This window comes from Quercus lobata, chromosome 6 (assembly GCF_001633185.2).
Source record: "Quercus lobata isolate SW786 chromosome 6, ValleyOak3.0 Primary Assembly, whole genome shotgun sequence".
Lineage (NCBI taxonomy): Eukaryota > Viridiplantae > Streptophyta > Magnoliopsida > Fagales > Fagaceae > Quercus > Quercus lobata.
Window position 1 is genome coordinate 33,467,805 of NC_044909.1, and position 27,952 is coordinate 33,495,756.

Consider the following 27,952-nt stretch of genomic DNA (forward strand, 5'->3'; position numbering starts at 1 on the left):
GGGACAAAGTAGAACAATATGGACAAAGCTTGGCCAATGGTTACAACCCTACGCAATATTTTTCCATTGGATGTGAATTTTGACAAATTCACCATTAAATAACAATTTATTGCGAAATTTCCAGAAAATCAAATATCAATAGTTATATTATTAATTAAATATTTAAATTTCAAATTTTTGTAGTTTAAAATTATGCGTCAAAAGTAAGTTTATGAATTAAATAGTAAATAATATTCGATTGACATGAAATTTGACACGTGTGTTAAGAACATAAGAAACATGCAATTCAACGACTAAAATTTTGAAATATGTAGCAATGTTAAATCTTTTAGTGGAAGTTATAACCTTTAACTACAACCAAGTTTGTAATTAAATTTTGTCCTAACAATATAATCTAAATTATTGATTTATGCTTGTCATCCTTGCGTAGGGGCCATGCTAATCTTCTCTGTATCGTTCCAATTTTATCGGATGTCCCCGAAGGGACAATATAATCTAAATTATCAAAAGCATTAACTATTAACAATAGAATCATCCAATAGCATCAACATGCTCAAGTAAAGATAAATTCAATAAAATCAATATTAATTTCATATAGAGAATCAAATATTATGTTTCATGAGTAAAAATTAATAAAAAGAGATAAACTTTTGTTATTTTTTTTTTTAAAGTGGACTTTACTTTGTTTTAGTTAAGGCATGGTGAAAGAAAGTTGAACTTGAATTCCCAATTCGTGTGAGAGGGTGAATGACTAATGTTGAAAGTGTGAGAGATTGGTTTACAAAAATTGACATCTCATGCCATTGGCAAATCGATACTTAGTTTTGGGGTCTTATTAATAAGAGTGGGAGAGAAATACAACAAAATAAACTTAGATGCGAAGATAATCTCACTCTGTTTTTTATAACTATAAATCTATAAATGCTTTAAGCCAAAAAAAAGAGAGGGTGTTTAGCAGCTCACTAATAATAAAGGGTGTTTAGCAACCCACTAAAAAATTGTTTTATTGGATCTTCAAGTTGAAAATAATTTTAAAGATGATTATAAATTCATTATTTACTATTTATGTTTTACAAACTCAAAACTTAAAAACAACATTCACCATATTTTGTAAAACACTAAAATTCTACTAGTAAGATTCAACTCCTAATAAAATAAACTAGCACATGTTATAACCAGAAATGCATAAGGGGTAAAATGGCTAAATATCACTTATTTAAAACATATTTAACCAAACATCACTGTTTGCAAACTATTTAGCAGAATACCACTATTTTAGAACTCAATATTATGAAAATTGAGTTCCACTTAGAACTCGATATTTCAAATATCGAGTTTCATGCATTTTTTTGCCACAATGGCAAGCGGTGATGTGGCTTTGTTCAATAAAAAAATCATGGAACTCGATATTATGAATATGGAGTTCTATGTTAAGTTGAACTTGATATTCATAATATCAAGTTCTTTGCAATTTATATTTAAAAAAAAAAGAAAAGAAAAAAAAAGAAGGCGAAACTTGATGTTAAAGATATCAAGTTCCAATGCAGCTTAAACCCAGAAACAAACGAATCTGTTCTCTCTCTCTCTCTCTCTCTCTCTCTCTCTCTCTCTCCTTACCATGGAAATCAAATCCATCTCTCTCTACCTCTCCTCTCACCAAAACCCAAATCCCCCCCCCCCCGCTTCCCCCCCTCTCTCGCTCAGTCCATAGCTCTCCTTCCACCAGAAGATTCCTAAATCTGATCCATTTGAGCTCTCTCTCTCTCTCTCTCTCTCTCGAGTAAATTGAAGTTGATTTGTCAAACCCATAAGGTACAATTTTTAACCTAAATTACTGTATTTTCTTTACTAGTGGGTTTGCTTACCAAGTGGTTTGATTTATTTTTACTTATTTAACATTGATGCTAATATGAAGTTGTAGCCTACTGAATAAAAGAAACCATTTACATGATTCCATTGTACTATGGTTCAAAAATATTTTTTCATTTAATTTGGACGTATATGGTTGAAAAATAATTTTTCATTTAAAATAATTTTTATTTTAATTTTTTTTTTTGAGATATAACTCAACTTTATCTTGCTGCAGTTTAGATGTATATTGTTTATAGTGAAGTTAGTTCAGTATGTCATGTTAAGTGGTAGCCATGTATCTTATTGAGATGAGAATATCAATTACCATTGATGAAATCATTGTTGTTTCCATTTCAATATAGTTACTATGACACTAGTTGTCTGAAACTAAGAAGCATTTTAGATCTATATTGTTTATATAAATAGCTGTTGTTGCAATCATGGGCGGAGCCAAGGGTGGGGCGAGAGGGGGCAAGTGCCCCCCTAGCTCCTCAAAAAATGACTTTTAAATGAACAACAACTTTAACTCTTTTAGGTCTTGCCCCTCCTGACATGAGAAAAGAAAAAGCAAAGAAGCATTCTCACAATAACTAATCTGTATCATTGACATAAGAAAAATCCAAAAACCTATACTACTTAATCAATAAGCCTAGCACCTAAGAACAAGACACCAACTGTCACTTCTTTAAAGCCACTATCACCCATGATTTCACAACACCACACCATTCCTGCTATCCTTTTATATTTTCTCCCCAATCCCTTTTTTTTTTCTTTCAAACCAGCCACAACAACTCAATCAATGGGCCCCATATTAATATTACACACAATATAATATAATAATAATAAGTAATTTTAGAGACACAACAAAATGTTATAACAATTATAGTTGTTTACAGTTATTTATTTATTTATTTCTTATTAATATTGATTAATTTTCTTTAGGCTATTTTTTTATAGTGTCTTTTAATTTTGCCCCTCCTAAATTGAAATCCTGACTCCGCCATTGGTTGCAATCGACTAGTCTCTTCTTCATAGTTGATGTTGTATTTTTAACCATTTTGGATTGTTTGGATTTTGTAAATGTCACTGGTTTTCGGCTTGTGTTTCGAAAAATAAATAATAAAATCTAAGTACCCAAAAATTTCCTTGTGTAAAAGACACCGCGGAAAAATATTTCAAAAAGGTCTATTGGTAGTTAGCACAAATTTTAAATTACAAAATTTCAACTTACATAATCACCTTTTGTTAGACATTAACAACAATGTCTTAAGTTCATAGGTAGTTTTTGGAAATAATCATTGCTTGAATCTGAAAAGTCTGAAATTTCTTTGTCATCTTATAAGTTTGTAATTTCATCAATGGACTTGATGCTCACTCTTGTGCCTTCCCCTTTAGATGTTTCCTAAATTTTTGGATTACATGGAAACAGTATAATCACATTTGCATTTGATTGTTCGCTCTTTCAAGGTGATCAAGTACCTTTGTAGATTCATCTCTAGGTAACTTTGTGTTAATACCCATTTTCGCGACACATTTTTACAAGTCCAATTCATGTATTATATTTTATTTTATTCTTTTAAGCATGACCCAAGCCCATGTAACTTTTTGAGGAAATTGAGGAAATGTGGTTTGGAGGGTATGGGTCAATTCCTTTCGGACCTTTTACATGAGCCTAGCCCATGCGTGCTACCAAGTGGGCAAGGAACACTTGTAGCACCTTAGGCTCATGGAAGAGGACTTGTATCCAAAATTTCCACCCCAAAACAGCTTTTATGCTCTATGTGACTGTGGCCCAAAGTTTTTGTCCAAACCTTTTTTTTCCTTTAAAAATGGTTGGCTCTCATTGGCCAACTTCAGCTGCTAGCTCTCATCTAGTTGAGCCTCCCAATGGTCTGAAACAACTGAAAATGAGGAGCCAATGAAAGTTTAGTCAAGCATTTCCCTTAATGATGATAAAAGTAATCCTTCCTTTTATCCAAATAAAAGCAAACCTGAAAATTACTACTTGCTTAACAACTTGGGGTCCAAAGCCTTTTCTATTGACCAAAAATCAGTCACTTAGAGCACCCCAAACTCAATATAAATTCCAAAATCAGATTCAAAACAAAGGAGGACGTTTTACTCTGAGAGCAACACCCCGAGCTCAATACAAGAGTCTTTCTTCAACTAAAAAAACAACCAACCACGTTCTACCTAAAGACCTGAAATTTCAGAGCAAAATCCCATTAAGCCAGTCAATAATCTCACAATTCCAATGTTTGGGGGTGGAAATATTGGTATAGGGGAACCTTCCCTCTCTTCCTCACGACCTCCCTCAATTTCCTCTTCTGTGTAGCTGTGAGTCGAAATTTCAGACCTATTATGTTTTTATGCTTTTTCTGCACTTTTGTTGTTAGCATTTTGATTCTCTCTTGTCAAAGCACCATTAGCCTTTGTTTTTTTATACATTGTGAAATTTGGGCTTGATTCTCCATAAACAAACACTTCTAAAGAACCCAAGGGGAGATTTGGGCCGTTTTCGCATTTTTGGCCCTTGTCGCAAAACGTCCCCGACACTTTGCAAAGAACTAGATATTATGAATGTCAAGTTCTAAATTACACTCAACTCGATTTTGAAAATATTGAGTTCCATGTGATATTTTTTTATTGAGAAAAGCCACATCACCGCTTGCCACTGCGGCAAGTTACTCATGTGAAACTCGATTTTCATAATATTGAGTTCCAAAAGGGTGGTATTCTGCTACATAGTTTGAAAATGGTGGAGTTTGGATAAATATTTTTAAAATAAGTGGTATTTAGCCATTTTTTCCATGTATAGGATACAAATTCTCTCTGCCTAAATTATCGAATTGTAAGGGGAAATTTTTTATATAAAAAAAAAAAAAAAAATCACTTCTGCAATAAATGACAGAGACTTGGCAAAACAGGTTGGATTCTTTAAGCCAACCTGAACCCAAAATTTTTTACTCAAATAAAAAATGGGTTGATCCATGACTCGACCCTTTTTTATGGGTCAACCCGACTAACTAGTGTCCTGGTCCGTTTTTAAATACTTTTTTTAAAAAAAAATTTAAGACATAGTTGGTTTACTTGTTTGTTATGGGTTTTACATTGTACAACCCAAACTCAATTGACAAATATAACGCACGTGACTTTTTATTCCCTAAAAACATCAAATTTTGAAAAAAAAAAAAAAAGCATCTATTTATATTTAATATCATTCAAATACATTAGTCTCAAGAAAACAATTGAGAATTTTATCTAGTTGCATGCAAATGAATTGATGATTACATGAAATAAGTAAAGATTGAGACATTCTTCTTGCTTGAATAACAAGATAAGTAAAGATTTTAGATATTAAATAACAAAGTATTTATCAAAATAATTTGGATGCAATAGACTTTAAAACAAATATTTGAAATTATAGACATATATGAGAAGTATTTATTAGTGTGTAAAGGGTAAAGATGGAGTATATCAATGAAATTGGCTTAAATTAGGAATGATTAGGCTTATTTCTTATCAGTCCATAGCCAAAATAAAATAAAATTTTTCTGGAGTGTATATTGCCTAACAATAATATAATATTTATAAAAGAGACCATATATAAATAAGTAAATAATCAAAATTTGATGTATATTCCCAAATTGAAATAGAGTGCCAACCATAATGCATCAAAAATTAAATACAACTTTTAGATCATTTTTCAAGGTATTAGACTATGATATTAGTTTTCAAGATTTTAAAAAAAAATTCATTTGTTTTTATTCTTTGTCAAATTAGCTATCTAATTGGACATTTGTAATTTTGTTTTTATATTTTGGGATGTTGATATTATGTAGTAGTGAAATTTATGTGTTTGTTCTAATTAGATTTTCAAATGGTAGATGTAAGGACCAGATTCGAGACTCAGTCCAGGATGAATGGACTTAGGCCAAAAAAGCTCAAAACAATGAATTTGTAGAGAGTGGGTTAAAGAACTAAACCCTAATGAATTTGACAACAGCTAGTATGGATGTAGAGGATGATTAAGCAAGAACAAAGAATATAGAGCTAAATGAGTTCACCGTTCGAGGAGGTAAGTTTTTATATAAATCAATTAAACAGAGTACAAGTACAATTTAGATTGCTACAGTGCCTTTTCTTTATTCCCCCATCCCCCTTTTATCAATGAAGGACCTCTTACATTATATAGGTCCCTCAAGATGATCTCGATCCTACATCTGTTGATTATTTGAGCCACTATTCGAGTGTCTGTTCCATCAAACACCCCCTCTGGCCTTCTGTTAGTTGTGGTAACCAAGATAACACTGTTCAGGGGTTTTATTCACATAAATGTGGTCAGAAAGTTAGCTGCAAGGCATTAAATGCGGTGGCAACAGCTTTTCTTTAGATATTTCCTAGCTCCCATCCTACTTGTATGTTCATGAGGCATGTCCCTATCACTGAAGCTTCCTCGAAGGTCACCTTGACTTTTTATGAGACATATTTGAGTTGTGCTTAGTCTATCCTCGGAGACATTCCTCCTCGGACTACCCTCCCATTCGTATTTCACTTATTAGATTCTAAGTTTGACTCTGCCACCTCCATTTATTTGTCTTCAGATCACCATGCTCTCGCCCAAAACCCAAGGCTCAATATGTGGGCTAGGCCCTTGACTCTACAGTAGACTATACACCTTTTTGTATGTGCTATTTATTTTGATCAGTAATATTAAGATTTGTATAATTTTATAATTATTGAATAAGTATCAATTTGTTGAGCTCAACTCTTGGATAGTGAATTTAAAGCTATATATATTTTTTTGGATAGAAAAAGTAATGCATTTCATACTAAATAATTTACTATTATTATATGACCAAGATAAAGACATAATTTTTAAAAAAATAAAAAATTTCATGCGAGAAAGTACTAATTGACCCGACCCTATTAAAGCTCTAACGAGCATATCTGGTGCGGTTTTTGAGTGTTTCTAGTGTCTCAAAAACTGGCATAATAAGGGTGGGTTTGGATTCAGCGTTTGCTGAATCCTGCGTCCACGTTTTTCCCTTTTTTTTTTTTTTTTTTTTTTTTTTTTTTCACTTTCACGCGTTTAAGGAGAGACAGATTTTATTGTTCAGAGACAATTTTCACTGTTTCGTTACTGTTTATGTACTGTAGTAGTACTGTTTATGCATTTAAAAATATTAAAAATGAGTCCCACGGTACTTTTCACATATTTAAAAATTATTTTGCTATAATATTTTCAATTTTCAATTTCAGCAATAATAAATTCTATCCAAACAAACTCTAAATATCACAATTCCTCGTGTGATTGATAAAAGATAAGGATGAGCCATATAAGGACACTCTCCACTAACTACCGCCCATGACTAATCCGCGGTTTTTTTGGATGGAATTGGAAACATCAAAATCATTATCAGATTTCCTTCTCAACCAAAAAAAGAAAATCATTATCAGATTTCATTTAGTCATTCCAGCCAGCTGGATGAACCACTGGTGGTGTGACACGATAAAAGAGAAAACTTATGGCCATAAATTATGGGTAGAATAATAAATAAATTAATAATAATATATCCACCACGCTTTCCCAGATGTAGGTGGTCAGTGAAATCTTAAATGAAAAAACTGTTACCAATTTTGTTTTTTTCCTTTCATTTTGGACTTATAAAGATGGGTCATACCGATGAGTGGCATTTATTAATAATCTATTTTTAAAAAATTTTAATATTATTTTTATAAAAAATAAAAAAAATTATCAAAATATTAATTTTTTTTTTATTTTCCATAAAAAATTTCTTTAAATAAATTATTAATCAATGTCACCCGTTAGCATTTCTAAATAAAGATTTACACATACAAATGTACGACTCTCCCTGTCTCTCATTAGTCTCTCTATCATTGGTATCAACGAAGAGCTGGAATGGTAGTACTAGTAATACTAATAGTGTAACTAATAATAGTACTACTGAGAGGGCAGAGGGCAGAGCAGAGAGATGAGAGGAATGAAAAATGGCGTGAAGCTTATCTTTTGATTTATTTAAAGGTAATTTGGTAACTTCTTCCAGAGTCTAACGGTAGGATTTCTCAACGTGCACGGGCTTTTGGAAAAGACTCCTCACAGCTCCATTAAAAGAACGCGCAATCTCTTCACGTGGGCTAAACGCAACTTTTTCTGAAAAGTAGCTTTTTAGCTTCTACCAAACGCATATATTACATGTATGGTTACGTGCTTTTGGGCTGGGAAAGCTGAAATAAACGGGCACTAAAAACTCTTTCAGAACCGTGAAGAAATGGAACCTGACGGCAAAGAAGTGGTGCTAATCACGGGGTGTTCGGCTGGCGGTATAGGCCACGCGCTGGCACGCGCGTTCGCCGCCAAAAACTGCCAAGTCGTGGCAACGAGCAGGTCCAAGGTTTCGATGGGAGACTTAGAGCAGGATCCTAGGTTCTTCCTGCAAGAACTGGATGTCCTGTCCCACGACAGCGTGCAACGCGTGGTGTCCACTGTCGTGGAGAAGTACGGTCACATAGATGTGCTGGTGAACAATGCTGGGGTCCAATGTGTAGGCCCTCTTGCTGAGATTCCTCTCTCTGCTCTCCAACGAACTTTTGATACCAATGTCTATGGTAACATACTGAACTGACTTATCAGCCTAATTTTTGTTAATTATTGTTGGATAAATTATGATAAAGATATATATATTTTTTAATTGATTTAAATGAATTAGTATGGATTATGATTAGTTAGATTAGTTTTGTTTAGGATGATTTTTTTTGATAAATTTGATAGGTACAATGGGGAAGGGTGGATTCGAATGTAGACGGCTGTGTTGAAAACATTAGGGGCTCTAGTTGAACTACGAGGCACTTGGTGGTTTTAGGATGAATTGTGATTAGTTTTATTGATAGATTATAAGAATTTCGTATTTAAATTTTATCTAATACCAAGTCTATTTTGTATAGCTAGACTAACTTGAGGTATACACTCTCTTGAATTAGTATTTTTTATCAAAATTTGGAGGCTTGGTAATGGTGCCTTCAAAGCAACTAATAAAAAATTGTGCACATAACATATGCTCTACTAAATATTCTTCTGCTAACCTTTTATTTTGTATTTTTAAACAAATTTTTTTTTTAAAGATGTGCTTAATCTGTGTTTTTGGTTTTCGTTACTGCCATGTTGTAATTGTGATGGTTATTTCTCAAAATTCACCGAGCTTCAACTTTGGGACAATTGAGAATAATATTAAAACATTGGTTGTGACTTGTGAGTTTGAACCCTGCATTCTACACTCCTCCCATTTAACCACTTATTAATATCGGGAGTCTGGGTCCACATGTGAGTGAGGGTGTTAGAATAATGGTTAAGTGATTAAATTCACTACTGCCTATAAGTTTAAGCTTTTTCGACAATAGGTAATTTATCATTGCAATATGCTACTGTTTTAAATGTTAAGTTGAATGGGCATTTCTTCACTTATTACAGATTGCCCTGCCTGAGGTCAGCTTGTTTTTCCTTACTGCAATACTTTTTTTCAATATTTCACACACGTGTTTTGTTTTGTTACCTCTCGATAGTGATTGATAGCAGTTAAAGTTCTTGCTGCTATAATAGAAGGAAAAAGGTATGACATTCAGAATTTATCTTTGGAACTTTGACAAACTTGTAAATCTCAAAATATTGGGGTACTTGCTATTTGAAATTTGATAGCAATATCTAGAATGAACAAATTTGAAAAGAAACGAGTTTTATGTCCTTCAGGGAGAAAATTGTGATTTTTTTTTAAAACTTAATTAAGCAATATCTAGAAACAGGTTCTTTTGTAATGCTTTTTATAGGAAATGTTAGAACTGAATATCAAAATGGTGCTAAACAACAATAGTAGACCCTAAAATAGATGCCCATCTTGATGCAGGCTGGTTGGGGTTGCTGTTTATGCTTAGAAATGAAATGAGAATGAGGCAAGCTTATAGGTGGATAATACCATTGCATAGAGAGAACACTTTGAAAATAGCACTCAAGGCTAAGTAAATGTCATTCAATCATAATATGTGTAACAAGTCATGCAGCAAATTACTTGTATTGCAATAAGTAGTTTGATTGGCTCAAACGTCACTTATTTCTGATTAGTTCCTACAGAGCTAACTAACTAAAGCACTAACTAGTTAGTTACAAACTAATCTCATTGGCTGCTGCATTAACAGACAGCTAGAAACAATGTGATTGGCTGCAGCTTAACTAACTGGCAGCCTAACTACTTCTGTTACAACAAGTTGCTTTCGAAACCACTAAGCCTACTTCTAAAGCTTTCAACTACCCTGACATGAGGCTTCACCTTGAACTAAGCCACTGCACCAAGCCTAGCCCAGTTGCTGAAATCACTAGCTGGTTTATTACGTGCTGCTGCACTGGATTATGCCTGCTGTTACTGCACTCGGTTGTTGCTGCAACATACCAAATTACTACACAGCCAACTACTCACAAAGGCATTTAGCTATGTAGATGCTCCTGCATCACATCTACTTGATATCTGCTATAGAATGAGTTTTTCAGAGGCCACATCACTTATGTTTATGCTGCGTCAGCACACTGATACTTTGCTAGTATCAATTCTTTAGTTCACCCAATGAAGAATTTTCAGGCCTCACTCAACGCTATTCTTTGTGATGGTTCAATTGGTAACTGCATGACAGCATTACAGTTAAGACGATAAATGTATCATTAATCAGCATCGATGCACTCCTTTGTATGTGTATATATGTATAAACACACAAGTTAATAACTTTTTATTGAATGTTTTTGTTTTTTGGATAAATTCGCTATCGGGTTAATTATCTCCTTAAATCAATAGCTATTTCATCTATGATAGTATTAAACTTAAAGTTTTTTGCACTTTAAAAATTATATAGTTTGTCATGCACATACATGTATATTTACATTTAGTTGAAAGAACTGAAGGATCAAATTTTCTACCTTCTTGTTTTTTAAGGGGAGATCTTTTGCTGGCCTTTCCATTTAAAATTGCATTTCAAAATTCCTCCCAATATTTGCCATTTGGAAACACAGATCTTCACTAAGGTTGAACTTTGCCCTCAAATTCCAAGCCATGCAATAGGACTTGTGTAAACTTCAAAACTAATACTCTACTGACAAAGCATTGCCTCTCTGAATGATAGGATCTATTATTGCAGGGTTTCTGTTGCTCAGTCTTCATTACAAAGAACTTGAACAGAAAATGGTCAGGTTACATCCTGTGAATAGATTGACCACATCCTCAAAAACTTCTGAACCTCACTGCATTATTGACTTAGTAAACACATTGAAGTGATGCAAAATACAAATTACATCATTTGCATTATGCAATGTTTCTAATTATTTCTCATATGTTTGGCTTTGGATATGAAGCTTGTGTTTTCTTTACATCATTCATGGTAACACATGGTGCTACCTCTGATAAATTGGCCTTGTAACAACTATAAGTATATGGCATTGCTACAAGATTGTTCTTTGTATTTGAATCTGTCCATGTCTAAATTATCTGTTTTTTAATCTGACCCTCACAGCAGATTTGATATGTTCTTCTATTTTCTTCCTGTAATATCTCATGGTTGTTTGTTTTCTTTGATTACATTCCTAAATCAATGAAAAAAAATTAAAACAATGAATAATAATATTCATTTATAATGTCATACTCTAAAATAGGTCCCATGCGGTTGGTTCAAGCTGTTGTACCTCATATGGCATCCAGGAGAAAGGGAAAGATTGTCAATGTTGGAAGTATTGCTGCTCTGGCTCCGGGACCATGGGCTGGTGTATATACTGCATCCAAAGCCGCTCTTCATGCATTGACCGACACATTGAGGTTTGTATACAACCTGCATACATCTTAATGCTGGGTTATATCTGCATAAAAACAATGATTGTCACATAGATAATTTTAGTAGTGCAAATTATTTATGCTATTAGGCATAAATATAGCTGTGCAAAGCCGTTGACAATAATTATCTTACCAAACGAAGAATTGCTGTTTAACAAACGAAAACCTTGGAATCGTCATGAAGAAACACAAGAAGGCCTTCTTTAGGATAAAACCGTGTATGACTTTTCCAAGTTAAACTTGTATGAATACATTTAAGAATAAACACAATTTAGGGTAACTTTATTTAAACCTAAGAATGGGAACAGCATAGTTTTTAAGTCATAAGATAGTCATCTCCTAGCCACACCTTTTATGACTTCCACTTTCTTTAAGCCAGGCCAATGGTTAATTGAAATCTACCTTTGTAGTAGGAATATTGGTGGATCCTTTGTTATTTGATGATTGCTTAACGCTTAAATTCTCAATTAATATTCCATATACTCTCCATGTAACATGCAGATTGGAACTAAGACATTTTGGGATCGATGTTATCAATGTTGCCCCAGGAGCTATTAGGTCAAACATAGGAAATGCTGTCATAGCTAACTACAGCCAAATGCCTGAGTGGAAGTTGTACAAACCTTTTGAAGCTGCCATCCGGGCCAGGGCCCATTTTTCACAAGGAACTAAGTCAACCCCTTCGGAGGAGTTCGCGAAGAAGACTGTGGCTGCAGTGCTGAAGAAGAATCCTCCAGCCTGGTTCTCCTCTGGTCATCTCTCCACCGCAATGGCAGTCATGTACCATCTGCCCCTCTTTATTAGAGATTTCATAATTAAGATAGCAATGAAAGGTTGAGTTTTACCTCTTTCGTTTCCTATATTGATTTTGGTCATATGTTGTACATTAACTTCTTGATGTGTGTTCTGTTTTGTCCTTTCTTTTTTGTATTCTTTACGCGCCTTCTTTTGTATACGGCCTGTGTACTGGGGATGCACTATTTTTGGTTTGGATGAATTTATTCACTCATAAGAAAAAAAAAAAAAAAAAGATCATATCTGGTAGCCCCCAAATGCTAAAAACATGCACACGAATCCTAGTATTCCAGCACGATGATGCCTTATTAGGTGCATATAGCACTCCGTTCATTCACAATACAAGAGAGAGAGATGGAATAACTCGCTGTTTTTATCTCCTGAATTATATGTAATCTTTGACTTCAATGGATGATGACTTCTCGTTGTTCTCGATGTTGCATTGTTGACAATTGAAAGATCCTTTTAGAGAAAAGTTGAGTCAGGATAGATGGTGAAAGTTGGATAAACAAAAAATTGACAGAAGTCTCATAGGACAATGTCAATATAGGAAAATATAAAGGGTATTACACATGATACATGCAGGTCTGATCCGCATATATGATCCTGTACAAATATTTAGTTAAAACGTAATGTTTTGATACATTTAGTATGTCGTTTTGAACAATGCCTTGATATATTACAAGTTGAGAGAGAGCATCTCCAAGCCTAATATGTGCCGTCAAATACATCAATAATGGTTAATTAAACAATGTAAAAATACATTAGTCTAATCTCTTTATTATCCCAATATTCTGATCAGATTTGTACCTTTCATAAGTTAAAAAGATTAAAGGGAAATTACACCAACCTCCCTTGAGGAATAAGAAAATGAGAGTGATCCCTAATTTAGTTTTGCACAAATATCTCCCTAAACCCCCTTCCTTTTGAAGGCTGGGGAATCCATTTCCTTCTTGTATTAAATATTAAAAATGATTGATTTGTAGTTCAAGAGGAATTTCATTTCTGCAAAACTTTGGGGTCATTGTCATTTCTAACCTCAAGAGAAGTGAGTATAATTTTTCAAAGATTAGATTATTTACTAGAATAATCAATTCTAACTAAATTTACTCACGTTTGATTTACTAAACAAGAACTATTAAATAGTATATATTCTAACAAACTTAACCTATGAAAATTTATCTGAGCTTGCCCACGCTTAGTTAAGAAAATAACATACAAACCCCCCCTCCAAAAAGTTGAAAATTTATCTAACTCTTAACAAATTGCTTACACAGTACAACAACAACAACAAAAACAAAACACCCCACTATAGCAGTGGCGGAGCCAAGAATTTTGAGTTGGGAGGGGGGGCCGAACTATATATTATGTCAAGATAAACTCAAATAAAAAATAGACGCACCCCTAAAAAATCCACATAATATATATATATATATATATGTGTGTGTGTGTGTGTGTGTGTGTGAAAATATAAAATATATAAATTGTTTGCAAAACTTCATCCATGTTTGACAAATCAATATCGCAATGTTATAATTGAAGTATCATATAAGCTTTTTTATTTCTTGATAAAATCTTGAGAATAGGAAATTTTAACCAAATTGCATATATTATCAATGTTGAATGATTTGATTCATTTGAACGTATTAATTGAAATTGAAATTGAGCTAAAAATTAGGGATTCCATACTTCTACTATTTACTCACAAAACTTACTACCAAACTATTTTATTCTATTGCAATTATATATCAACTCTAAACTCTCTCTTTTTAGGAAAAATTACTAAATTATTTGATCAATGCTTTCTTTTGGGGCAGGCAACTTCTATTTTTTTCATATAACCTTTAAATATTTATAAAATATACTTAAAATTGTTAAAAAAAAATTAAAAATCATACCTTCTTTGACAATTTGGGCCTTCTCTTCAAGGACGTCGTTTTCATCAATCACAAAATGATTTCAACAATAGTTATTAGTCACCTAGGTAATCTTGAATATCCAGGCTTGTCACACCAATTCTTTTAAATAACAAATAAGCCCCTGGTATAGACAACAAAAATTGAATAGTTAGACTTTGTTAGAGTGAAATGTAAGATCCATGGGTATGAGTGCATTAGTTCTATTATATAAGGAATTATCACAGTACTATTTTGAGAAAATACTAGTACCAAGCTTGAAACAAACAAGTAGTAGAAGTGGATGAGAAATTACAGATGTCACCTACTAATATAAGGCAAACTGAAAATACAGTACCAACTAGCCCAAACAACAATATTGTGGTGAAATTCTTGAAATTTTTGCTTTTTCTTGGCCTGAAAACAGGAAGCAAATGAAGAACCCATATCAGTATCAGTATGATGCAAGATTCAGTACATAATTCAGTCAGATGACATTACATTTTCATAGAAATAGCATATAAGAAGAATCAAAATTAAGCAGGTAATGAATCTCACAAATATCAAGACTGATAAATCTAAATTCAATACGATTCAATTATTTGTTCATAATTCATATCATCATGTAACACCTTTCTTGCTGCATTAGTTTAGCTAGCTTGGAATCAACATTGAAACTGGTATTGGAGGGTTTACATTCAACTCAACATTGGATACTGTTTGATCTCTACTAAATTTATACAGAGAGAGACTGAGAAGAGAGAAGAGACAACGGTGCCTTCAAGAGAGAGTGAGAAGAGTGTGAAAGAGAGAGAGAGAGAAACATATTAGTTCATTTGGAACTCAAGTCTCTTCCATGGAGAAAAACATCAATTGATTTTTATTTTTATTATTATTATTATTTTTTTTAAGTTCTCAGTGGAACTCAAGTTTCGGAGACTTGAGTTCCAAAGGATACTACTTAACTACTATGTTTCATTTTCGGCCACACTAATATGTTTGCAAAATCAACACAATTGGCACCCAAAAAAAAAAAAAAAACACAAAAAAAAAAAACCCAAAAACAACTTCTTTAAAAATAAAAAAATCACACGGAACAAATTTCTGTAGGACTTGAGTATACTAATGTCGAGTTCCACCTTAGGCTAGGCTTTTCATATGTCACTGAGTTGTTTATATAGTTTGACTTTGGCTAAAAAGGAATATATTCCCTTTTATTTAATAAGTAAGTTCAAACCTAATAGTTTAGGCTCAATTATCAAACTATATGAACTTAATCATAATTGTATGGGTTGTGAGTACAAGACTCTAAATGTGTGTGTGTGAACTTGAGTTTAGCTTCTGTAAATTTGTAAATAAGTTTGTAAGAAATCAAATTAATTTGGTATTCTACAAGGTAACGCTATTAAGGCGTGTGTAACTCCTACTTTCCTAAGTAACTCCTATTTTAATGGACAAGTAAAAATTAATTGTGCAAGAAAACATGTCGAGAAACACCTTAGGAAAATTTTAATTGTGAGGTAAATATAACAAATAAATACATCAATTGAGCCAAAAGTTTATGTCTAGCTATGGGTTTGGTTTGGGGTTAATTGTGTTATATTAACCACTCACCCGTGTTAGAATCTAATTTCCTCTCTCAAAGTGTGTTTGTTTTTTTAAAAAAATAAATAAATAAAAAATCACTCGCACTTATCATTACCCTTTTTATTATTATCTAACGTGGGCATTACTAACCTTACCACTAACACATCAGTACTTCAATAAAAAGTGTTGCCTGTCTTTTTTATTGCTGCAGGCATAGTTGTGCTTTTATTTTGATTGTATAGAAACAACCTGTCCAAATCTTATTCATATTGGATGACAAAAATGCTTGACAACTTCCAAATAGTTTCAGAGCCTGAGGATGCCTGGACTTCTCACACAGTTTTGCAAATACCTAAAAAGCTATCAACCCGACTGAATGTAAGGTAAGATTATAATTCGTTTGCACACAAACAACAAATTAAGTTTTAGCATTAATATCATACTGTACTTCTATTGGTAGTAACTAATTACAGCAATTGCCTTTTTCATCAACAAAACACCAAACAGGACCATATGGAGACTCGAGTCATTTACTTCACAACAAAATATGTTCACTTATGTTTGTCCCACGGATATGGTAATTTCATGCCATTTCCTAGTGAATTATACATGGATCATTTTCTAGGTCTCATTGTCCAAAAGTAAACAGAACCTACAAGTGACGTGATTACTGATTACAACTGCTCGACTTCCTTGCCTATTAGCCTTTGCATCATGGAACACTAGGAAGCATGGCTTTCAACCAGGTCAACCTCTTCTCACTTTTTGTCGATATGAATGTTTTTCTCCAGGTTGGGTGCTGAAACAAATAACAAGCAACACTATAAGTACTGCAATCAACATCTTGCATACCATTTAGTACAGCAACACAATGACTTTCAGAATATGGGTCATTAGTTTGAGGTGTTGCAGTTCCATTTGATTTCAAGACAGAATTAATCTCCCTTGAATTCTCAGTTCCCTTGTGATATTTCTTGTTGGGTCCTGAACCCAAAAGCTGTGGTGACTGGCGCTTGTTGCATCCATGTAAAACGATGTCATCAACATTCTCCCTTGAGCGTGCAAGATAGTTTCTTCCAGACCTATCTCCACCAATTACAATGGCTTGCTTTCCAGTGACCATTGGCTTTGTAAATATTTTGCATAGCTCTTCATAAATAGGACACCCCCATTTCCTGTATGGCGCAATCTCAGGATGCACCTATAAGTTTCACAAGTTGAAATTTTGGAATACAGTTAAAATTAGATGTAAAAGAATGTGTGCATGTGTCAAGAGAGGGAGAGAGAGAGAAGAAAATATGTACCTGAACATATTCTTTCCACACAAGATCATCAACATCCATCATCTTCCTACGATAATTCCTACCAAAGTTGCCATGGTTATACAAAGGTTTTACAATGGAATATCGTTTTCTTAAAACAGCTAGGCGTTTTTTCAATTCCATCTTATCGTAATTTAGACCTGTTCGATGATTAAATTCTTTGCATACATGGTCCCATGCCTCCTCATTAAAGTCACTGACACACACGTCTGGATGGTAGTTCATTTCTTCAATCAGCAATTCTACGAATATCTTCTCCAGGTGTGGTGCCCAGTTTGGACTGAACCAAACATCCTCTGATTGCTCTTGATTTGTCTGATTATCAATCTAGAATATGAAAGATTTTGCCCACATTTAGGTACAAAAAAGACTAACTTTCTACTAAATTCCATCTTTGATATTTCATAACCAGCATTGTAATTAAACTGACCAGCAAAAGGATGATACAAATACAATCCCTTAATTCTTGCATATGCAACTCAAACGTGTGCTATTGACAAATTGTATTACATTATGAAGTAAAATTTGAATGCAAGATACCATTTTGGTTAACAGAGTAAAGATGGACACTTTTTGAACATTTCTTTTACCTGTAAGCCTACCATAAGGCACCATCACTAGAAATGTTCATATTCACTGATGTCATGTATGATATATGCAGAACCATAATACATCTGACACAGAACCCGTCACAAAACCAATAATGAAATGTACTGCCAAATACTAATATCAGAGTCAAACAAAAGGGAACCACTTTTTTGCAATAATCCAAGCAACAAAATCAACAAAAGTGATCAATAAAAAAAAATGACAAAAAGCAATTGAATTTACCCCTGTTTTGAGGTCCTTCCCCTGGAACTTGAAAAGAGAGCTAAGCCCATCAACCTTGTCCTCCAATCTCTGAATTTGGCAACGCAAGTCTTGGGGATCTTTCTCATTCTTGGCGAGAACGGAATTGTTGGAGTCCTCGACTGACTGAAAGTAGAGGCGACTGACATTTTTTGCTGAACATTTTTGCATGCACACAGGGCAACTATATCTCCTCCTTCGCAAGCAGTGCTTGAACCAATGTTGTAAACTATGGATTCAAGCGCGCACACACCAAAATAAGTGAAAAAACATCAATTCCATATTCTGACTTTTCATTTTTCAACTCATGCATTTATAGACATAATATGATACATACATAAATATTATATTCAATGAGAGAGAGAGAGAGAGAGTGACCATGGCTCGTGGAAGACATGACCGCAGACGGAGATGGCTTGGAGATCTTGGGCAAGGGGCTTGAGATCTTCGAAGCAAATCGAGCAAATGGTCTTGACAATGCTCTTGCCACCCACCATATCTCTCTCATTTTTGGTGACCATATTTCTCTCTGTGCTCTGCGTAATTTTTTTTTTTTTTCACAGCCTTCTGTGACTTCTGTCTCATATATATTTATTTTACTCGGTGGGGGGTGGGGGGTGGGGAATGGAGCGAACAGTTGAAGTGGTAGCGGGAACGAAGTGGGAAAATCCAACAATTTTACCCTTTTTGGCTCGAAAATCCAACAATTTTACCCTTTTTGGCTCCAAAATCCAAGGATGTGCAGTAAATCACGTTATTATTATTTTATTTACACTTATTTTCATTTCCTCCAAAAACAATGATTTATTTATAGAGAAAATCTTAGAATAAGCTATATGGGTAGAAAGTTAGAACACTTTTGACATTTCATGGTTGGCTGAATCACCTTAATTAATTAAATAATAATAATAAATAACCATATTAAAATCAACATACATCATCTTCTTAAAATAAAACATAAAACATTCATCATCTTCTTAAAATAAAAAAAAACATACATCATGCAATGTGTCCTTCTCCCAAGTACGGTTTGGTTTGCATCTTCACAAGATTTTCCATCTTTTGCACTTTTTCTGTCCTCTCAACCAAACATAGCTTAAAGTTAATATAATATTATTACTTATTCATTTTTTTACTATGTAATTTTTTTATGAATAAAATCATGTCATTATTCATAATTTTTTTTTTTTCATCAATTTTTTTTTTATTTTATAAATAATGACATGATTTTATTTATGGCTGTAAATATGACGAGTCGAGTATTAAAAGTTCAAATTTGTTCATTTATTTATTTATTTATTTTCAAATATGAACCGAGTTTGAGCTCATCACTAATCAAGATTTTATATTCAAATTTGATTTATTTTCTTATCGAGCAAGCTCGAGCTTATTTATGAGTTATTTGATTAACTTATTCTTTTTCTATATACTATGAAACCATGACTAAAATGTTTTACTTTTTCACAATTCTATTAATTTTTACCACAAATAGACTAATTATATCATCAATAAGATACAAATATAATAATTTAATATTATATAAACCTATTACAAACTTATATAATCCAATTTCAAATCTATATAAATGTATTTTTATATAAGTATACATATAATTATATATAATATTATATATAGTTAAATTAAGTTCTCATATTCACGAGCTTGTTTACAAATGCATTATTATAATTGAGCTTGACTCGTTTAATAATCAAGCCTCAACTTAAGATTTGAACTTGACTTGCTTTCTAAACCGTTTGAACTTTACTTATTTTTTAAACAAACAATTGTAAATAAAATAGCTTATTTACGTTCATTTACAGGTCTAAAATCCAAATCTTAGAATAAGCTATATGGGTAGAAAGTTAGAACATGTCCAAATCTCCCCTCCAATTATTATTAATTTTTTTAAAAAGTTTGTTTAACGGGTGTCTTAAAGTACTTTTTAATGGAGCATTTTAGAAATGTTTTGAACAATTTTTATGAAAAATGTAAAAAATTGTTCAAAAAATTAGTTACATCTTTTCCCATAAAAAACTTCTAAGAATATTTAATAAATCAATATCTATTAACTTTAATAGTAATTGTAAAAAAATTAAAAAAAGATTTTGCAATCCCGCGTATTCGCTTCCCGCTACTATAAATCATAAATGGCTCTAATTACTAATTTAGCTCTCAAAATATAAAGTTACAAAACTAGTCTTTGGCTTATGCTTAACAACAAACCCTGTGTTTCTCTGTCAGGGGTTTGCTCTTCGAATTTCCAAAGATGCCTAAGAGAATGTCAAGAAAGAAAGGCAAACGTGGCTCCGATTCTGAAAGGGTGAGTTTGTCACAGTCACTCATGGCTCCCACCACAACCATGTCCTATTTATAACTTAAAAGCATGCTTGTTTTATATATATATATATATATATAATTTCATTCACTTTTTATTTTTCGCCAAATCTGGTTTATGTGATTTACATGGTGATAATTATGATTCTCTAATTTGCCTTTTGATTCTGGTATACTATGTGTTTGATTTATGCTATGCTTATAAGATAACCCTGTTGTTTGGATATTTTGGCCTATTATCTATTAAGTAAGCAATCTAGTTAAACCTTTGACCACACTAAGCTATCTTGTTGCACTGCTTCGACCATCACACTTATAAACCCGGAAATTATGATTTCAAGCAATCTAATCTGCGATAGGCATTTATGTAGTTTGAATTTTACTAGGCAATGCATATGATTGTTGGTTTTGCAATAGATGTATAGTCCTACATATATGACATCAACAAATATCAAATGTTGTCTGTTCTGGTTGGGAAAATTTCGTTCAAGCTATCTAACCTGTACAAAATTACTACAAATCGCCCCTATCCCACCTCAGTCTAAATTCTGGCCAATTCCGTTCCATTGCCCATTTCAGATCATTCCACTAAATTTAGGCTATTATGTAAAAAAAAGATTTTTAAATCGTTGATGTCATATTATTTGATTTTGAATTGATAATTTGATATGGTAGGAACCCTATGTGATGAAGACTTATATATATATATATATATATATATAGTGGTAATTTGGAACGGTATGTTAGAATAAACTAGTACCGAAATATTCCATTCCATTGAACAAACTGGAATGGTCACTGAGCGGAATTGACAAATTATAATTTAAGTTAAAAAGAAATGTTGCTATTTTACTGTATTACATCCTGCTTTAACTTCATATTGTAATACAATTTGTTGATAGACAAAGTGTTTGAGCTGCAAGGCAGCAAGTGCAAGCATTAACTAATTGTATTTGTATGATTATATCATCCTTTTGTTAGCCTGTTTAATTACAATGTTGGTTTGAATATCAAAGATGGAATTTAAGTAGAAAGTTATTGCCTCTTTATACCTAAACGTAGCAAAATCCTGCATATTCTAGATTGATAATCAGACAAATCAAGAGCAATCAGAGGATGTTTGGTCCAGGCCAAACTGGCCACCACGCCTGGAGAAAGTATTCGTTGAATTGCTGATTGAGGAAATGAAATACCATCTGGACGTGTGTGCCACTGGCTTTAATGAGGAGGCATGGGACCATGTGTGCAAAGAATTTAATCAGGAGACAAGTCTAAATTACGATAAGATGGAACTGAAAAAACATCTAGCTGTTTTAAGAAAGCGGTATCGCATTGTAAAACCTTTGTATAACCATGGAGGCTTTGGTTGGGATTATCGTCGGAAGATGGTGGATGTTGATGATCTAGTGTGGAAAGAATATATTGAGGTACATATTTTCTTCTCTTTAGAGCTAGAGCTATCTGTCTCTCACACATTCTTTTTATGTTTAATTCTAGTTACATTACAAAATTTCAATTTGTGAAACTCATAGGTGCATCCTGAGATTGAGCCGTACAGGAAATGGGGGTGTCCAATTTATGAAGAGCTATGCACAATATTTACAAAGCCAAAGGCCACTGGAGAGTTTGCCATTGCAATTGGTGGATACAGCAGGTCTGGCAGCAACAATCTTGCACACCCAAGGGGGAATGTCAATGCCAACATTTCAAATGGACGCAATAAGCGCCAGTCAGCACAACCTGTGGGCTCAGGTCCCAACAAGAAACATGACAAAGGAACTGAGAATTCAAAGGAGATTAATTCTGTCTCGAAATCAAATGGAACTGCAGCACCTCAATCTGATGACCAGACTCTGCTAGTCATTGTATTGCTATAATAAATGGGATGCAAGGTGTTGATCGCCGTACTTATAATGCTGCTCTGGATTTGTTTCAGAACTCAACCTGGAGAAAAACATTCATATCATTAAAAAGTGAGAAGAGGTTGAACTGGTTGAAGGCCATGCTTCCTAGTGTTTAATTTGCATGGGCTAATAGGCAAGGAAGTCAAGCAGACGTAATAACGTCACCTTTAGGTTCTGTTTACTTTTGGACAATGAGACCCAGAAAATGATCTCTGTATAAATAACATGAATTTCAGTACTATTTTCGTGGGACATATGTGGTGGACATCTTATGTAAATTGAATGACTCCAGTGTGGTTCTGTTTGTCATTTGATTGATGTTCTCATGAAAAAGGAAACTTCTGTTACCTTAAAAAAAAAAAAAAAGTATTAATGCTAAAACTTATTTGGTATTTGTTTGCAAACCAATTACCATCTTACCTTATATTCTTTTTTGGAAAATAGGTTTTTAGGTATTTGCAAGACAGTGTGAAGTGTGAAGCAATTGCTGAGAAGGATTTCATACCAATTGGCCTTGCCGTCTAACGTCTATGAATTTGAAGATGGCCGTAATCAGTAAGGTTGTTCAGGCATTCACATAATTTTACATTCTGAATTCTCAAGCATTCACATAATTTTACATTCTGAAGTCATCTCATTTCCAATAAGAGATATCACAAAAATTATCACTGTCTCTTCCAACTGTGTCAACCCAGCTAGCAATATTTTGTTACCAGACTTGTACCAGCTACTTTATTATTAAGCTTCTTTAGTCGTTTCCTTTCTCTGAGCATTTAAATCAGTGAAAAACTCTGAATATTTTTTGAAAGAAATAATCAAAGTAAAGTTAAAACATGCAATTGAATTCTTGATAACATCAAAGGAAAACATCAACTATAAAATATCCTTACCCTTAACACTTAATAGTTCATACATACATATTTCCGAAGCAAAATTTTGTAAAATAAAAAAATCCAGCGCTTTGGTTTATCAAAATTCTAGGAAATATGTTGTTTACTAGACTCGAGTTCCAGAGCCAATCTCAACCTCGTGCACGTGCAGGCACTGAAAGCAACAAGAGTGATCTTCCATTGTAGCCGTTTCTAACAAAAACGACAAGCCGACCAGTTGTTTTCACAGAATCACAAAACAACGTTGCCGGCTACCTTGACGTTATATCTCCGGCTATATCTCCACCTTCCACGTCATCCAGGGCCCACAGTTCACACTGTTCGCCCAAGCAAGCAAGGGCATCTTTGTCAATCCACTTAAAAGAGGGAATATTACCTGAAAATTTGGCTCCAACGATATTCCAAACTCTCACCCACTTAATAAAATAGTACACACAATACAACAGTCCCTAACCTTTAAAACCTTAACAAGAAAAAAGTAAATTAGCATTAGAAACTGTTTTCTTTGAACTGAATTACAGTTACACTTCTGAAAAATTGAGAATGGGAGCTGAGTTGACTGAACAAAGAAAGTCCAAGGGCTGGTGTTGGTATTTAATTGTGTTTGTGATTGGAGCTCTGGTTGTAGCAGCGGCTACACACTATATTGAAAAAATTTCATAACTAAGCTAAGCCTAATTCAATTCCCGGCGCCATTGTGGAAAAATATGTGAACGCCCTTGAAATCACTTTGCAATTCTTTGATTTTCAAAAATGTACACAATTCAGTCTAGAAAGTCTAGAGACACAACTTTTACTACAACTCTGACATGGTCAACTGTGTGTGGTGGAGAAAAAATTGTGAGTCCATTTGAAAGTGATTCTCTACCAGTCAGAGTTGATCACTTCAATAAACTGCAATTTGGTCACACACCCTATTGATCTTATTTTTTAAACCTTAAGTTGAATGTCCTTAATTAATGAATTAATTAGTTTGTTTGAATTTTGTTGTTGCAGCTGGTAAGTTGGTGAATAATAGGATTGCATGGAGAGGGGACTCGGGGTTAAGAGATGGGAATGAGGAAAATCTGGATTTATCAAAAGGAATGTATGATGCAGGTGATCTCATTAAGTTTGGATTTCCAATGGCTTTTACGGCAAACGGTGTTGTCATGGGCGATTCTTGAATATGGAGATCATATGAATGCGGTGAAGCAATTGGAACACGCTCAGGACTCACTTAAGTGGATAACTGATTATCTTATCAATGCTCATCCTTCTGCAAATGTGCTCTCTGTTCAGGTTTGTCACTTGTTTTTAACTATTACTTCCTTTTGATCTTATGATAAGTTGATACTTGATAACATGTTGTTTCATTTAATATACCAATTTCATAGGCTACAGAATCACAGAGATAAGTGCATAAACTATTTTGATACGTGCACATGGCATTGGGATATCTGTAATGTTTCAACAAACTTACAACATTGTCAACAACAGGTCCACAGGTCTTTTATTTTGTGACAAATTTCTGAAACTCCCAAAATCTTAAGCTCTGAGAAAATAGTAAATTTAATCATTTAATCAATATTCTGTTTTTTTTTAATAAAAAAATGTATATGTTTCACAAGCACCAATCCGTTCACCATTACAACTTACGTTTTTGTATGCTTTTAGTATAGCATGATATGTAGTCAATCAGGTTCGTGTGTTGAGGATCCATAGTTGACTCTTTAACTTTGGGACTAAAAGGCTTTATTGTTGTCAGCATATGCTGTTCATTCTTAGAACCCACATTTGAAGTTCCATAAAAATTGTGGAGTATACCAACTATTTGCCTAGTAAAATTTTGTATAAGAAAGAATTATTGTCTAAATTGTTGTGTTCTTTTTGTTTTTGGTGGTTGAAGGTGGGTGATCCTGAAGTGGACCACAACTGTTGGGAAATGCCTGAAGCCATGAATGAGAAAAGGCCTCCTGTGCAGGTTAACATGTCATTCCCAGGAACAGAAGTTGCAGCAGAAACTGCAGCCACTATGGCATCAGCATCAATGGTTTTCAAGAAAATCGATTTTACCTATTCTAGTATGCTCCTTATGCATGCCCAGCAGCTGTTTATTTTGGCTGATACTTACCAAGGTTCATACAGTGTCAGCATCCCCCAAGTGCAGAAATATTACAACTCCACAGGATATGGAGATGAACTCTTGTGGGCAGCTACCTGGCTCTATCATGCAACTGGGAAACAATTTTACCTCAAATATGTAACTGAACAAAATGGGAAAGAATTTGCGTGCTGGGGCAGTCCAACTTGGTTTAGTTGGGATGACAAGCATGCTGGGACTCAGGCATATTTTATGATACAGTGCTTTTGTTGTTTCAATTCTTGTTTTTAATGAAGTACTTTATCTTTTAGATAGATGTTGATGTTAGATCAGGTAATGCATAGGCTAATATCAAAATTACTATAGCTTGTTTTTAGCTTCTTTTTTGGTCCATTACTTCATATGAGCTTGAATAGCGTACCTTCTTAATATTTTGTTTATATCTTATGTTACTTATTAGAGCACTCTTTGAGACCATACTATCCCCTGTATGATACTATTCATATCATAATACGGATTCAATCTACTGTCTAATTTTGTATATTGGAGGTGTGTTGAGAAGAGAGAAGGCAGCTCAAAGTTGTACATGCAATGTGGTCCTGGGTGTTTTGGAATTCAAAAAATGATGCATCAAGTGCTAGGCTGCTAGCTGACCTTAAATAGTTGCATAATGTGAACCTATGCTGATAATTTTGCAATTTCTGAGCAGGTTCTCCTCTCGAGGATAAATTTCTTTGGTGCAAAATATGAGTCAACTTCTGAGAATCTTGATCTCCAGCTCTATAGGGAATCTGCTGAGGCCATCATGTGTGCTCTACTGCCAGATTCACCAACAGCCACTTCAAGCAGAACAGAGAGTAATTTTCTTTTCTCATATATATGCATATATGTGTGTGTGTTTCCTAAGACCATGGATATACCGTAAAGTCATTATTTTGTTTTTATGGTGTGCTTGTCTTTTTGTGTGGGATATTGAAGAAAAATAATACTAAACAAAAAAGGTCGAAAAACTTGGTCTGCCTTTTTTTTTGGCCCCAAAAGAAGAGGAAAATGGAAAAGTTGAACCAATAATCTCCTAAATAACCTTTTTAAGAAACATTTCAAAGGAAAATTTGGTGGTGGGTACCAGCTAATCTGGTTAAAGAATCTGGCATATTCACTAGTGAAGGTTCTACTATTTTCTTTTTATATTCTTTATTTATTTGTTATGTATGCAGAGCTATTAATCAAACGCCTGAAAAATTAGCATTAACAATGGACAGTCAGTGTGGATCTCATTGCAAGGCTTCTTAGTTTTTGGACTACCTTTCTTTTCTTGAAAGCTTTGTTTCCAATTCTTGCAAGCTAGGTTCAACTTAAATAGCACTGATGTCATGATCACAATTCTATTAATGAATCATGCACCCTTCTTGTTTGATATACAGCAATATTAATTCCACTTGCATCATGAACTCAGTCTTAATTTTTGGATTGGAACCCGTGCTTTTAAAATAGGTGGTCTGATATGGGTGTCAGAGTGGAACTCATTGCAGCATCCTGTGGCATCTGCATTTCTAGCTGTTCTTTATAGTGATTACATGCTTACATCCCAGACTGAAACTCTATATTGCAATGGTAAATCTTACAAGCCCGAGGATCTTCACAAATTTGCCATTTCTCAGGTATTCAATTTGTTGGAATAAGGTGCAATGATTTTGCACCATTAATCAGTCTGGACTCATTATTCAATGTGTTTCTACAGTGAATTCCTGAAACATCCTGCCTGCATTATCTGTGGTCTAGTTTATCCCTAAACATATTCAATTACTTTCTTAGAGTGCTTTTAAGCATGCCCTTAACGTGTTGCTAGAGACATATTTCAACATTCATATTTAATGCACTTCTCAGCATTGCTCCTCACCAAGCAAGATATATACAACATACATAGTTCTTCACTTCTCTGTATAACTCCTGAACCCATTTCAAATACTTTCAGGCAGATTATGTGTTGGGCAATAATCCAATGAAGATGAGTTATCTCATTGGATATGGGAGTAGCTACCCTCAATATGCACACCACAGGGGATCTTCAATTCCTGTTGATGCTAAAACTGGTTGCAGAGATGGTTTTAAGTGGCTTAACTCTTCCCATCCTAATCCAAATGTAGCTGTTGGAGCACTAGTGGGAGGGCCCTTCCTCAATGAGACCTATAACGATTCCCGAAGAAACTCAATGCAATGTGAACCAACAACATACAACAGTGCTCTCATTGTTGGCCTCCTCTCCGGCTTGATAACCAGTTCTTCAATGGTAGAGTCTTTTGCATAAAAGAGCATGTTAGATGATTCCATGTTGTACCCTATGAAAGAAATATAATTCTTTCCAGAGTGAGCCACATTGTAGAGGACCTTCCATGTGCTTATTAATTAATGTCTGCTAGTAGTGTTTGATTCTACATTATTTTTTTTTTCTATGAACTGCAAAGTCGTCTTTTTCAAGCTTTTTCTTAGTGTATATATAAGCTGAAAGGAGTTGTATGATTATGCGAATGAAAATAAGATGATCAGGCATTATGAGTAAG

General features: G+C 33.8%; 3 protein-coding genes, 1 non-coding gene and 1 pseudogene across 4 annotated transcripts; 3 read left to right on the forward strand and 2 right to left on the reverse strand.

Moving 5' to 3' along the window:
- Window positions 1–383: 383 nt before the first annotated feature.
- On the reverse strand, window positions 384–487 carry LOC115951114. The gene has a single exon (XR_004083239.1). It is a non-coding gene; the product is annotated as a U6 spliceosomal RNA (small nuclear RNA).
- Window positions 488–7,689: 7,202 nt separating this feature from the next.
- Window positions 7,690–12,762, forward strand: LOC115994900 (short-chain dehydrogenase ptmH-like). Its single transcript, XM_031119239.1, has 3 exons — window positions 7,690–8,481; window positions 11,558–11,717; window positions 12,234–12,762. Exons 1-3 carry the CDS (start codon window positions 8,145–8,147, stop codon window positions 12,568–12,570), a joined length of 834 nt encoding a protein of 277 aa, XP_030975099.1. The 5' UTR covers window positions 7,690–8,144; the 3' UTR covers window positions 12,571–12,762.
- Window positions 12,763–16,485: 3,723 nt separating this feature from the next.
- On the reverse strand, window positions 16,486–18,697 carry LOC115993730. The gene is made up of 4 exons (XM_031117693.1): window positions 18,559–18,697; window positions 18,163–18,409; window positions 17,314–17,658; window positions 16,486–17,210 (listed from the first exon to the last, which is right to left on the reverse strand). The coding sequence occupies exons 1-4, from the start codon at window positions 18,675–18,677 to the stop codon at window positions 16,722–16,724; spliced, it is 1,200 nt and encodes a 399-aa protein (XP_030973553.1). The 5' UTR covers window positions 18,678–18,697; the 3' UTR covers window positions 16,486–16,721.
- A 1,674-nt stretch (window positions 18,698–20,371) lies between these two features.
- Window positions 20,372–22,704, forward strand: LOC115950732. The gene is made up of 3 exons (XM_031067967.1): window positions 20,372–20,500; window positions 21,597–21,941; window positions 22,047–22,704. Exons 1-3 carry the CDS (start codon window positions 20,447–20,449, stop codon window positions 22,389–22,391), a joined length of 744 nt encoding a protein of 247 aa, XP_030923827.1. The 5' UTR covers window positions 20,372–20,446; the 3' UTR covers window positions 22,392–22,704.
- A 1,357-nt stretch (window positions 22,705–24,061) lies between these two features.
- Window positions 24,062–27,712, forward strand: LOC115950152 (annotated as a pseudogene).
- The last annotated feature ends 240 nt before the right edge of the window (window positions 27,713–27,952 follow it).